At 53.4% G+C, this 14,235-nt stretch overlaps 1 protein-coding gene across 6 annotated transcripts in view; it reads right to left on the reverse strand.

Moving 5' to 3' along the window:
* Positions 1-339: 339 nt before the first annotated feature.
* LRRC49 (leucine rich repeat containing 49) overlaps positions 340-14,235 on the reverse strand; it is a 191,667-nt gene continuing 177,771 nt past the window's right edge. For all 6 annotated transcript variants that reach the window (XM_062206547.1, XM_062206543.1, XM_062206544.1 and 3 more), the window contains 2 exons: positions 13,177-13,330; positions 340-893 (listed from right to left, as the gene is read on the reverse strand). In XM_062206547.1, the coding sequence (XP_062062531.1) occupies positions 690-893; positions 13,177-13,330 (358 nt within the window). In that variant the 3' untranslated portion in view covers positions 340-689. The remainder of the gene's footprint in view (positions 894-13,176; positions 13,331-14,235) is intronic.

Raw genomic sequence — 14,235 nt, forward strand, 5'->3', positions numbered from 1 at the left:
GCCCGGCCTTGCATCTCTGATACTTTTGAGTTACATGGCCACAGGCACGGCTGGGGTGGGGGGAGAGCCCCCACCCCCCCGAGGCATCACCGTCCATGTGACGCATTTCACACTCATGCTCCCCTTCAGAGAGCCCTCTGGTCCCGCCCCGCATGGGGCTCAGCTCCATAGTCTCTGTGCCCAGCATCGTGGCCCAGGAGAGCGGCAACTCCCCCACGCAGGTGCCCAGCGGGGACCCCACCCGGCCAGAGAGAACAGAAACACACAGGGTAAGGCTGACTAGAGTAAGGAGGAAAACACATTTTTCTTAAACTAATGTATTAAGAAGTTTATTCTTCAGTCATAGAAAAGAACATTTTTTTTTTTTTTTTGCTTTGAAACCAAGACATAAAATGAGAAGACAAATAAGCGAGAGCCTTGGGAGAAAGTGTGTGGAGCGCCTCATGCTGAACCCTCAGGCACGGCGCAGCCTGGGGCCGGGCATGGCGGGCACGGGAGGGCCCGGCCACCCACGGCCTGCTGAGCCCGGGAGGCCACCCCTCCCTCCCTCCCTCTCCACAGCCCTGTGAGCAGCGGGCAGCAGTGCTGTGATGCTAGCTAGCCTGTCTGGTTTGTCGGAGAGCGCAGTGGTTAGCACGTTTAACCTGCACACACAAAGCAAGCGCCCGGGCCGGCCGAGGCCAGCGTCTCTATTTGGGGCCAGCGATCTGCTGCAGGCAGAGCTTCATGTAGGCGTTCTTGTTGCGGATCTCCATGACCGCGTCCCGCACGAGCTCAATGAACATCTGGGGCCAAAGCTTCTGCAGGGCCTCGTTTTTCCTGTTGATTTCCGTGGCTCCCTTCACGAGGTCCTCGACGTACACCTTGCAGAATTTCTTTTTTTCTGTTATTTCCTGTTTTGAAAAAAATACACGTATATAAAATTGCATGAAGTCATAACTAACGCAAAAGCCAAAGCAAGAAGTGGCTGACAGAGAAACTTGGAGCGTGCAGGGCTGGGGGTGACGCGCAGGGCTGGGTGACGCGCAGGGCTGGGGTGATGCGCAGGGCTGGGGGGACGCGCAGGGCTGGAGGGACACGCAGGGCTGGGTGACGCGCAGGGCTGGGGGGACGCGCAGGGCTGGGTGACGTGCAGGGCTGGGGTGATGCGCAGGGCTGGGTGACGCGCAGGGCTGGGTGACACTCAGGGCTGGGAGGACGCGCAGGGCTGGGTGGCGCGCAGGGCTGGGGGGACGCACAGGGCTGGGGGACGCGCAGGGCTGGGGGATGCGCAGGGCTGGGTGACGTGCAGGGCTGGGCTGATGCGCAGGGCTGGGCTGATGCGCAGGGCTGGGTGATGCGCAGGGCTGGGTGACACTCAGGGCTGGGAGGACGCACAGGGCTGGGAGGACGCGCAGGGCTGGGGGACGCGCAGGGCTGGGGGACGCGCAGGGCTGGGTGACGTGCAGGGCTGGGCTGATGCGCAGGGCTGGGTGACGCGCAGGGCTGGGTGACACTCAGGGCTGGGAGGACGCGCAGGGCTGGGTGGCGCGCAGGGCTGGGGGGACGCACAGGGCTGGGGGACGCGCAGGGCTGGGGGATGCGCAGGGCTGGGTGACGTGCAGGGCTGGGCTGATGCGCAGGGCTGGGCTGATGCGCAGGGCTGGGTGATGCGCAGGGCTGGGTGACACTCAGGGCTGGGAGGACGCACAGGGCTGGGAGGACGCGCAGGGCTGGGGGACGCGCAGGGCTGGGGGACGCGCAGGGCTGGGTGACGTGCAGGGCTGGGCTGATGCGCAGGGCTGGGTGACGCGCAGGGCTGGGTGACACTCAGGGCTGGGAGGACGCGCAGGGCTGGGAGGACGCGCAAGGCTGGGTGGCGCACAAGGCTGGGGGGATGCGCAGGGCTGGGGGACGCGCAGGGCTGGGGGGATGCGCAGGGCTGGGGGATGCGCAGGGCTGAGAGGACGCGCAGGGCTGAGAGGACGCGCAGGGCTGGGGGACGCGCAGGGCTGGGGGACGTGCAGGGCTGGGGGGACGCGCAGGGCTGGGGGACGCGCAGGGCTGGGTGACGTGCAGGGCTGGGTGATGCGCAGGGCTGGGTGATGCGCAGGGCTGGGTGACACTCAGGGCTGGGAGGACGCGCAGGGCTGGGTGGCGCGCAGGGCTGGGGGACGCGCAGGGCTGGGGGACGCGCAGGGCTGGGGGGATGCGCAGGGCTGAGAGGACGCGCAGGGCTGGGTGACACGCAGGGCTGCGGGGATGTGCAGGGCTGGGGAGACACACAGGGCTGGGGTGATGCTGGCCTCCACGGGACAGCTCCTGCACTGTGGCCACTGCCCCACTTCCGCTGGCTCAGCCCGCCCAGGCTCAGCCAGCACAGGCTCCCAGCTTCTGTGCAGAGTCCATGGCAGCACCGGGACGCCAGGTGCACGCCAGCTGAGGAGATGAGTCTGTATCTTGCACACCCACACTCTGAACCTACCCTGTCACAGGAGAGCCTGCGGCAGTGCACTCCATGGCACAGCTGGGGAACATGTCCGAGAGGGAAGAGAAAGCATCTCCAAGCCCGAGACCCAGAGCGTGGGTTTCTAAACCCCTGGGCCTGGTGCCAAATACACGGACAGGGGACGTTAGGGGACCGGACCCCACCTCCATCACAGGGGCTAAAACAAAGCCGTTGTATTTACTGCAAGAATTTAGTATTTGTCTTGGCTATGGATATTTTGAGTGTGTCAAGGTACAAGCACTGAAGTTGTCTTAAAATATATGGAAAAGTCAGTACAACAATCAGATAATCAGCCTTACAATGCAAATACTCATATTCACACAATGAAGGAGGAAGAACAAATGCCAACGCGCTAATGGATGTAATTATTCAGAAAAGGATCCGTAACTTCCCAACTAAAGCCAAAACACTACAATAAGTTCAAGATGAATTACAGATAAATTGTCACCAATTTATTGTCACCAAAACTATGCTCATGAGAACTTGTAATTAAGAAATGTTTACATTACACACTTAAATGAAAAAAGTTCAAAACTAATATTTTTAAAAATTAATTTTTAGTTATTTGAAAAGCAGGGTGTGGAGAGAGAGCTCTTCCAGAGAGCCCTGGTTCACTTCACAAATGGCTGAGCTATGGCAAAGCTTCGAGAACAGAACTCCATCCAGGCCTCCCAGTGGGTGGCAGCGCCCGAGTACTTGAGCCCGCACCACCGGCCGCTTCAGGGTGTGCATCAGCAGGAAGCTGGATTGGAAGCAGGGCTGGGACTCGAATCCAGCCCTCCAAAATGGGACATGGACATTCCAAGCGGTGGCTTGACAGCTGCGCCACAATGCACACCCCCAAAATGAAATTCTTATGGGGTTTGGGTTATGTTAGTGCATGCATTTGTCAGAACCTCAGCAATTTTGCACAAAAGACATATTTCAGTATATAAATTTAATCTCTAAGGAAGAAATTAGGGAACAGCAGTGTGGCATAGTAGGTAAAACTGCCACCTGTGATGCTGGCATGCCACATGGGCACCGGTTCAAGTCCCAGCGGCTCCACTTCCCATAGGCTCTCTGCTAATGGCCTGGGAAAGCAGCAACAGATGGCCAAGCACTTGGGCCCCTGCACCTGCATGGGAGACCTGGAAGAAGCTGCTGGCTCCCGGCTTCCACCTGGCCCAGCCCCGGCTGTTGTGGCCACTTCAGGAGTGAACCAGCAGATGGAAGAGCTCTGTCTGTCTGTCTCTCTCTGTAACTCTGCCTTTCAAATAAATAAATCTTTAACAAACAAACAAAAAACAAGGGGTGGACTGATGGACAGGCAGACCTGTGCCTGAGGAAGCGCCCTGGGTAATCTGATGGTAACAGCAGCATGTAGGTTTTTTTTTTTTTAAGAGTTATATTTATTTATCTGAGAGGCAGAGTCATAAACAGAGAGAAGGAGAGACAGAGAGAGGTCTTCCATTTGCTGATTCACTCCCCAGATGGCCACAATGGCTGTAGCTGGGCCGGTCCAAAGCTAGGAGCCAGGAGCTTCTTCCAGGTCTCCCACGTGGGTGCAGGGGCCCAAGGACTTGGGCCATCTTCTGCTGCTGTCCCAGGCCATAGCTGTGGAGCAGCCAGGACATGAGCTGGGACGCTAGTGCTACAGGCAGAGGCTTGGCCTACAGTGCAATAGCGCTGACCCCAGCATGTAGGTTTTCAGTGTATGCGTGTTTACTGTAAAGTTCTTTAAGCTTTGCTCTATGTTTTTCTCTTCCTCTTTTCTACTTTCCTTCTTGTTCTAAATGTTCAAAATTTTTTAAAGCAACAAAATTCTGTTTGACGTTCCGGATCAATTATGGTAGTAAAGAAGCCACATCACACTCAGCTCCCCGCAGAGGTACATCCGGACACATTATGAGAAGCACCTCTGCACAGTGACTCACCGCTGGAGGTCAGCAGGCCACGCCGACGCTGACTGTGGGCCAAAGCAATAGGTCATGTGCTGATCTGTCATAGAAATATGTACAGATTTTGAAGGATGATAACTAGCAAGTGGTCCCAGCTGGCTTCTCTGACGGACCTGACTTCCGGGACGCCAGCCGCAGCCCAGGCCTCAGTGACCTGCTCTGTTAGTTTGTTGATGGGAGCAGCACTCAGCTCTCGCTTTAACTCTCAGTAACCCTGAGTGCAGCAGGGCGGCCAGGAGGAAGCGCCCAGGGCTGCGCCCGCCACACTCGCAGGGGTGGGACCATCTGGCCTGGGGGCCGCATCTGGCTGTGAAGTCACTGATTCCGGCCCTGCCACGGCAACTGCAGGCGGGACTCGAAATTCAATAACCCACAGCAGGCTCACTTCCAGGTTGATAACTGTGGACGGCGTGCGGCTGATGTTATAAAGACCCCAGCGGCCTTGGCGGGAGAAAGTTCCGTGCCTCACAGCGAGCAGGTGCCAGGCAGCAGAGGACACAGGGCAAGTCCATGGCTGCCTCCCTCAGGGGCACACAGGCGTGTGAGGGTTGGGAGGTCAGCCCCGTCTAACGCTTCCCTGCTGAAAACTCGTCCTTGCAGGACTTGTGGGGGCGGGCTGGAGACGGCCCGCATATAGAAAAGCTAACTGACCTGATAAAATGGTGCTGAGTGCTAAAGGAAACGTTCAGACTGCAAGGACCGGGGGTGTTCAGAAGGGGCGGCCGTAACGGGAGGGTACCGGGGTGCACCCTGGGAGCCCACGGCGGGATCAGGCGTGGCGGTGCCTCCCGAGTCTGCAGCTCCCACGACAGGATTCTCCGGGTCCCTGGGCCTCTGAAAGCTGTTCCGGAGGAGTCAGGAGCCCGGACAACGACCAAGCAACGGGGCACAGTGCGTGACGAGGGGGTGGCCTGGCCTCCCAGGTCTCTGTGAGTCAGGCTGCAGAGAGCGCAGGGCGAGCTCTGTGTGCTGCGGGCACCTGAGTGTCCAGGCTGGGGACGAACGCCGGGCTGGGAGCCAGCTGTCTGAGGGACGTGGGCGAGCTCTCTCAGCTGAGTGGTCAGGAGGGGCTCCAATGCAAGGCTCTGACCCGCAGCCTGAAGATCTTTCCAGAACCCTTCTTTTCCCTTGGACATTTCCCCAAAGGGAAGCCAACCTCCCCTGTCTTTACTTCCTTATTCTTATTTATTACTCAAATCCTCTTCGTCCAACTCTGCCCATATGACTCTCCTGAAGCCATCTCTGGATTAAAAACACCCACCATGACCTTGACTGCCAAATTTATCAATTTTTTTCTTTTACAGTTTGTACACTTTGGGTGTTAACGAATCATGAGCTGTCCCATCCAGGTGGTAAAGATTTCCTCTTATTTTTAAAAACAAGAACTTGGAAGTTTTGCTTTTCACACTTGGGTTTTAATTTGATCTGGAGTTCGTTTCTATTGTACGTGTGAGGGAGTTCAGTACGTTTCCTGAGCGGACACCCCCTCTCCTCAGCACCACTTACTGCACTCTGCCCCCGCTAGTTTGTAACCCCACAGCCTGGGCGAGGTCTGGCTCCCTGTCTGTCCCTGTCTGTCTGCCCTGACACTTTCTAGATCGCCCTGGCTTTCTAACAGTGCTTCGTCTCCGGCCTTTACTGTTGGCATCTGAGGTCCTTTGCTCTATCAGATAACTTTTAGGATCAGCTGGTAAAATGCCACAAATAACCCCAGCCAAACCTGAAGCAAAACTGCCTTACAGTTATGAATTAGGTAAAATTGACATCTTTATAATACAGAAAATTCTGTCTGTGGACGTAAACTTTTTATTTACTCTTATTTGATGACTTTCTTTTTTTAAAGATTTATTTATTTTGAAAGTCAGAGTTACAGAGAAGTAGAGGCAGAGAGAGAGAGAGAGAGAGAGAGAATGAATCTCCCATCTGTCGGTTCACTTCTCAGATGGCCAGCACTGGGCCAGCCAGGCTGAAGCCAGGAACCAGGAGTTTCAGCCAGGTCTCCAGTGTGGGTGCAGGGGCTTAAACCCTTGGGTCATCTTCCGCTGCTTTCCCAGGCCATTAGCAGGTATCTGGATCGTAAGCAGAGCAGCTGGGACACAAACTGGTGCCCACATAGGATGCCAGTGTCACAAGTGGTGGCTTTACCTGCTGGACTTTCAGTATAATGACCTAATATCCTTCATAAGGACTTGTACCATTTTATCATTCACGCCTACAGTGTTTGTTGTTATGGCAACTGGCACCTTACTTTAAACTGATCATTGAATACGTAATTCTACTATACTGGATTCTTAACTTTTTTCTTACTAACATCTAAGAGATTTCTATAATTTGGAGAATTAGTCGCAAACTATTTCTCCAGCTCGCCATTTGCCTTTGCTTATTTCATCCCCGAAGACCTTTCTGAGCCCAAGGGCCCACGTCGGTTTCGCTGTAAGCTGTAAAATCCCGCGGCACCTGGACGTACGCCGGATGTCTGCATCTCATTCTCCTTGCGCCCTCACTCATCCGCAGATCCTTTGCTGGACTGTCCTTGTGACTTGTCTGAGGCTGCTCCCCACCAGCCCACAGCTTCGCCTGTGTTGGGATGCAGGTGTTTTCTGTCCCATTCCAGGGCGGTACTTCACAGCCACCAGCTCTGTCTGGGAGAAGATGCTGTAACATGTCCTACCGTCCAGCGGGGGCTGCCTCCCCTGCTCGCTCTTTTCAGAGTGTTTGTGGCCATTTGTTTACTTTTCCACAGGTACTGCAGGATCATCTTCTTTAAAAAAAACTTCAACAAATTTGGCATTTTCACTGAGAACATATTACAATTTTAAATTAACTTAAGGAAAACTGATTTGCTTGAGATCCTTCTTGTGCAAAATAGGTTTTCATTTGCATAAATATTTAATTTTCCATTGCATAAACTGCAGGCTCCATTAATTTTTGTGTACACTTTTTTTTTTTAAAGATTTATGTATTTGAAAGACAGAGTTACAGAGAGAGAAGGAGAGGCAGAGAGAGGTCCTCCATCTGTTGGGTCACTCTCCAAATGATCACAACAGCCAGAGCTAAGCTAATCCAAAGCCAGGAGCCAGGAGCTTCTTCGAGGTCTCCCACGTAGGTGCAGGGGCCCAAGGACTTGGGCCGTCTTCCACTGCTTTCCCAGGCCACAGCAGAGAGCTGGATGGGAAGTGGAGCAGCTGGGACTTGAACTGGCGCCCAATGGGATGCTGGCACTTTAATCTGCTGCACCGTGGCGCCGGCCTCCGTTCACGTTCAAAGCTCACTCTCTAAGGGCTGAAAGGCACTGCTGGCTGAGCAGGAGGTATTTCATCTTTGTGTACTGCTATGGTGAGGGAGGTCCTTGTCATTCTAGTTTCTCTGCTTGTTATTTGTAATACGGGCGCTGTTGGTTTCTGCTCCATACTGAATTTTTTAATAGCTTTTATAGTTCTCAATTAATCCTCTTGGGATTTCCCAATAGTTAGTAACACCGCACTCGTATTAGCTCCTTCTTTTCAAGTCACTCCTGACGTCATCTTCTTGTCCAACTGCACTGTCTCTCCAGGGGAGTAACAGTGGGGTGTCAGGCAGCCTTGTTTGGACCCTGTCTTCAGGTTCCACTGCTGTGCAACAAACGACCTCAAATTCAGCCGTGTGAAACAGCACGCCTCTGTCATGCCGTCTCTGTGCACCCAGGGTCGCAGCACGGCCGGTCCGGGAGCCCTGCTCAGGGCCTCCCAGGCTGCCCGGTGTTGGCCCTGCTGCGCTCAGACTCCACTCCTGAGCTCCAGAGGCTGCTGGCAGAAGTCAGTTCTGTGTTTGCAGGACAAAAGCCCCCAAGCTCGAGCTAGCTGTCAGCCAGGGGCTGTTAGCTCCTGGCAGCTCCCCGCAGCTCCCTGCCCTGTGGCCTCACAAGGCACGGCAGTGGACTCCTTCAGGCCCACAGGACACTCGTCAGAGAAAGCTGAATCTTTTAACGAACCTGCCGGATGAGGTCCAGCTGGCCCCGGACAAGCGCGCCTCCCTGCTCTCAGCTAAGGTCATTTGTGAGGGCCCTTGACTGTATCTGCAAACCCCCTTCACCCTCACAACATGCTGCTGTTAGGGGCAAGCCACAGGCCATACCCATGCAGGAGAGGTTTCCCAGGGTGAGGATCCACCGGGTGGGAATCACGGTGTTCCCCCAAATCCACCCCAGGACTACTGTCTGACCTCGACTTAGCCCACTAACGCAGTAAACACATGAAGAAAGGGATTGAGTTGTGTGAAATCCCTGCTCCATGGTTACAGAAGTAATCATGATTTTTATGGCTACAAGTGTTGATGTACCACTGCTGAATCTCCCTGGCATCCTTAGACTAAACTGCAACTGGCTGTAACGTTTGTTATTCATTTCAAGTTCTCTATTCTATTTGTTACTAGTTCTTAAACACCTTTGATTCAATATTCTGAAGTGTCTGGTCTGGCTTCTTCTGGTCCCAGGTGGTCATATGTTATACTGCCTTGAAATGATGGAAGCATTTTCCTGATGTTTCAGTAATCTTAATTTAAAAATCGTTAGAATTATCTGTTCTGTAAAGGGCTGGAAGATCTCTCTATGCAACTGTCCTTGTTTTGCATGTAGCTCTCTGACACGTTTCTACATTTCTAGGAAGCTCAGCAAGCACACCGGGTTTCCCACACGTTCCCATTCATTCCTTGAACTCAGGACCAGCGTCCAGGAACAGGACTCACACTACCGCCAGCGTGGCTTGTAGCTTCCTCTCTTGGCAACAGCAGGACGTCTCTGTTAGCCACAGGATCACACCCAATCTCAGCACACAGCCCTCGCTCAGCCCTTGAATCTGCCTCCGTCTCCACACTCACCCACAAGGGCTACCCACAGTCCCTGGCTCTATCTCGCCTGGCTTGGAGGAGGCTGGTGTTCACACCGTGCTCTGGCCTGGTTTATGCTCAGAGAGGTTTGTGTTCACACCATGCTCCTGGCCTGGTTTATACTTGAGGGGCTGTGTTCACACCGTGTTCCTGGCCTGGTTTATGCTCAGAGGGGCTGTGTTCACACCGTGTCCCTGGCCTGGTTTATGCTCAGAGGGGCTGTGTTCACACCGTGTTCCTGGCCTGGTTTATGCTCAGAGGGGCTGTGTTCACACTGTGCTCTTGCCTGGTTTATGCTTGGAGGGGCTGTGTTCACACCGTGCTCTGGCCTGGTTTATGCTTGGAGGGGATGTGTTCACACCGTGTTCCGGGCCTGGTTTATGCTCAGAGGGGCTGTGTTCACACCGTGTTCCTGGCCTGGTTTATGCTTGGAGGGGCTGTGTTCACACCGTGCTCCTGGCCTGGTTTATGCTCGGAGGGGATGTGTTCACACCGTGCTCCTGGCCTGGTTTATGCTTGGAGGGGATGTGTTCACACTGTGTTCCGGGCCTGGTTTATGCTCAGAGGGGCTGTGTTCACACCGTGTTCCTGGCCTGGTTTATGCTTGGAGGGGCTGTGTTCACACCGTGCTCCTGGCCTGGTTTATGCTCGGAGGGGATGTGTTCACACCGTGCTCCTGGCCTGGTTTATGCTCGGAGGGGATGTGTTCACACCGTGCTCCTGGCCTGGTTTATGCTCGGAGGGGATGTGTTCACACCATGCTCCTGGCCTGGTTTATGCTTGGAGGGGATGTGTTCACACCGTGTTCCGGGCCTGGTTTATGCTCAGAGGGGCTGTGTTCACACCGTGTTCCTGGCCTGGTTTATGCTTGAGGGGATATGTTCACACCGTGCTCCTGGCCTGGTTTATGCTCGGAGGGGCTGTGTTCACACCATGCTCCTGGCCTGGTTTATGCTTGAGGGGCTGTGTTCACACCGTGCTCCTGGCCTGGTTTATGCTCGGAGGGGCTGTGTTCACACCGTGCTCTGGCCTGGTTTATGCTCAGAGGGGATGTGTTCACACCGTGCTCTGGCCTGGTTTATGCTCGGAGAGGCTGTGTTCACACCGTGCTCTGGCCTGGTTTATGCTTGGAGAGGCTGTGTTCACACCGTGCTACTGGCCTGGTTTATGCTTGGAGGGGCTGTGTTCACACCATGCTCCTGGCCTGGTTTAGGCTCGGAGAGGCTGTGTTCACACCGTGCTCTCACCTGGTTTATGCTCAGAGGGGCTGTGTTCACACCGTGCTCTCACCTGGTTTATGCTCAGAGGGGATGTGTTCACACCGTGCTCCTGGCCTGGTTTATGCTCGGAGGGGCTGTGTTCACACCGTGCTCTCACCTGGTTTATGCTCAGAGGGGCTGTGTTCACACCATGCTCTTGCCTGGTTTATGCTCAGAGGGGCTGTGTTCACACCGTGCTCCTGGCCTGGTTTATGCGCAAAGGGACTGTGCTCACACCATGCTCTTGCCTGGTTTATGCTTGGAGGGGCTGTGTTCACACCGTGCTCTCACCTGGCTTATGCTCAGAGGGGATGTGTTCATACCGTGCTACAGGTCTGGGTTATGCTCAGAGGGGATATGTTCACACCGTGCTCCTGGCCTGGTTTATGCTCAGAGGGGCTGTGTTCACACTGTGCTCCTGGCCTGGTTTATGCTCAGAGGGGCTGTGTTCACACCATGCTCTCTGCCACAACTGCCCTTCTCCCTTCGCCACACAGTTCTGGCCCGTCCTTCGTGGCTGATTACCAGGCAGTCTGTTCTAGAAAGCCTCTGGGTCTGGTTCGCTGGCCCTGCTCTCCTCTCCTGATGCACTGGTGTGCATCTCTGGCACTAGTGTGAGAGCCAGGAGAGCCAGCCAGTCTGACAAGCGTCCAACAAGGGATTTCTGAGACAAGGTAGCTGACTTCAGGCATTTGAAGAATTTTCATGGGAAAAGTCCTGTTCTCTGTGCCACAGAGGTGGGACAGCAATCGTAAGGGGTGGCTCCTAGGAGGCAGACTCAAGTTCCAAGAGGTTGGGAGGTGTTCCACAACGGCAGCTACCATGTAGCACTGACTTCCTCCTACGAGAACCACAGGCACAACCTGAACCCCTCAGGATGCTGGAAAGCTTGTAGAGGGCCTGAGCGTCCCACTGACTTCCAGGCACTACAGGGGTGGGCAGGGGAGGGAGAGGAGGACACAGGGCCTCCTCCACTCTGACGCAGCAGCTCAGCTGTTCTGTTTGCTTTGCTACACTGGGTCGCAGCTGCAATATGGCATAAGGGAGCTGGCGCTGTGGTGTAGTGGGTAAAGCTGCCACCTGAAGCTCCGGCATCCCATATGGGTGCCAGTTCAAGTCCCAGCTGCTCCTCTTCTGATCCAGCACTCAGCTATGGCCTGGGAAAGCAGTAGAAGATGGTCCAAGTCCTTGGGCCCCTGCACCCAGGTGGGAGACCCGGAGGAAGTGCCTGGCTCCTGGCTTCGGATTGGCGCAGCTCTAGCCATTGCAGACATTTAGGGACTGAACCAGTGAATAGAAGACCTCTCTCTCTGTCTCTCTCTCTTTCTGCCTCTAACTCTTTCAAATAAATAAATAAATCTTTAAAAAAATATTGAGTAGAGACTCCACAGTGGTTAACAGAAAATTTAAAAATGACTTATCCAGCCATTTCACTTGGAAATCAGGTTCATATAATATATAATCAATTAACCATTATAAATTAGAGTTAAGATAATAATAAGTTATAAAATTACTTAATACACATTAAAGTATAAAATCACTAAATTAGGTGTGTGTGTATCCTGTGTGAGGATATATACAGATCTTTCTCTTTACACACTGGATCATGTGTATTTCACACACACACACATCTCTGTCACCTTGTTGATCTCTATATTTACCAGTCTCTATGAGGGGCTACATGCATCTGTTTCCATCCCCATGTAGGTAGTTCTCTCCATATAATGCCTTGCACGTGAGTCACAGATGCTCAACAAATGTGTCTGTTCTGTCTTGCTCTTTTGCCTTTTTGTGCCCTCAAATTCTCTAGAAGGGACAGGCGTTGGCCTAGTGACTAAGACGCTGTCTGGCTGTCGGACTCCATCTGGTGTCTGGCGATGGAGTGCCTGGGTTTGAGTCCTGGCTCTGGCTCCGGCTCCAGCTTCCTGCTCATGCAAACCCTGGGAGGTAGCAGTGAAGGCTCGAAGAGCCGGGTCCCTGCCACTCACATGGGAGACCTGGATGGAGTTCCTGGCTCCAGGCTCCAGCCTTCTAAACCACCAGATGGGAGCTCTCTGTCTCTTTCTCTGCCTCCCTGCCTCCCCAGCCCCGACAATGCCCCTAAAGGGTCTTGGTACGCGTTACGATAATGACCAGTTTCTTCAGCTTCCCTAGGAGTACGTCCAGGAGGTGCTGCACACACATCTCTGTAGATCCTGAAGCACCACCACATCGCGTTTCTCCAACAAATCCCTGACCACAGGGTGGGCATTTGGGGCGGCAGCGGCTCCACTTGGGTGCCCACACCCCAAACTGGAGAGCCTGTGTGCGTCCTGGCCACTCTGCTTCTGACCCAGCTTCCCGCCAACGTGCATCCTGGGAGGCAGGCCCTGGACTTTGGTCTGGATTTCTTCTGAACACTGTTTTCTGCTCAGTGTAAGATTCTGGAGCCATGGGTTCTGCTTCACCTCAGGGCACTCAGGGCCTTGGTGCCTACCGCCTCCCCATTCACACGCAAAGCTAACACTCGGATGACCAAGGCTACCTCAGCTCATGGTGAAAGGTACAGTACCCTGCACCCACCCCCGAAGCCAGGACAGGTGGGGAGTGTCCAGGCACTGATTCCAAAGATTAGTGGTGGTTTTACCTCTAGCTTTTCATTATAAAAGTCTCTTGTGGTATAATTTAGCGTCGCACGATTTGTATTTTCTCCTACAAGTCTTTTGCTGTCGTTATTTTCTTCATTGACGATGCCAGGCTTTTTCCCTTTGGTTTCTAGTAGATACCGGAATTGCTTTTTCCTGTAGAGAGACAGCAAAGAGAGTGAGGGACACACTGCGGCAGTGCTAAGACATGTCTATTTGTGTAGACGTTAGAGGGGCGGGTGTTTCTGGGATGTATCCCACAGGGGCAGCTGATGTCAGATCAGGACTCAAGGCTCTCTATAAGTAAGCTAATTGACCCAAAGTATTTTCATGTAACTATCCATCATCAATATTAGCGTGCCTCAAACATTGCTAAAATGAAAAAATTCTACCTTAATAAAAATCCATGCAGAAAAGTAAATTACCACAGAACACAAAACAACCTAATTAAAGATGCAATGGGCCAAACTTTGAGAGTGTTTATATCCAAAACCCACGTTAGCTATCGTTTATCAACTGCACAGCGAGTTCACAGTCCTGTTAGGCAGCCCGGCAACATTACTCACAGCTAGCAAATGGAGTGGAATCCTGGTTTAAGATTAGGTAAAACAGAAACCTCCAACTGTTAGCACACCTCTCTGGTTAAACAATGAAACAGGAAGCCTCGCTGGATTGAGCAGGGTCACAGAGACAGGCTCACAGCAGCACCTACACAGCCAGGAGCCCGGAATCCCAGGGACTGCTCCCCCTCCTCCGGGAGCTGCCAGCGCCCTCAGTGTCAGGGGCGTGGCACTACCTGCCACCGCACGCCGAGTGGGAGCTCAACACTGAGGGTGGCATAGGGCTGATCTTTTTTAAAATGTCTTTTTCATTTCTGATGTACAACCAAATTACCTTAGAACTTTCAGAAAGTATGAAGTTTAGAGTCTAAAGAGATAGATTTCAGAATCGCCTGTAAATCTGCAGCTTATAAATCTGTAACACTGCTTACACTCAACACATTTCTTACAAAGATTTAGATTTTTCTAAAAACTTAAGATCATACTAAACATTCAATTTTG

The sequence above is a fragment of the Lepus europaeus genome, chromosome 11 (assembly GCF_033115175.1).
Source record: "Lepus europaeus isolate LE1 chromosome 11, mLepTim1.pri, whole genome shotgun sequence".
Taxonomy (NCBI): Eukaryota; Metazoa; Chordata; class Mammalia; order Lagomorpha; family Leporidae; genus Lepus; species Lepus europaeus.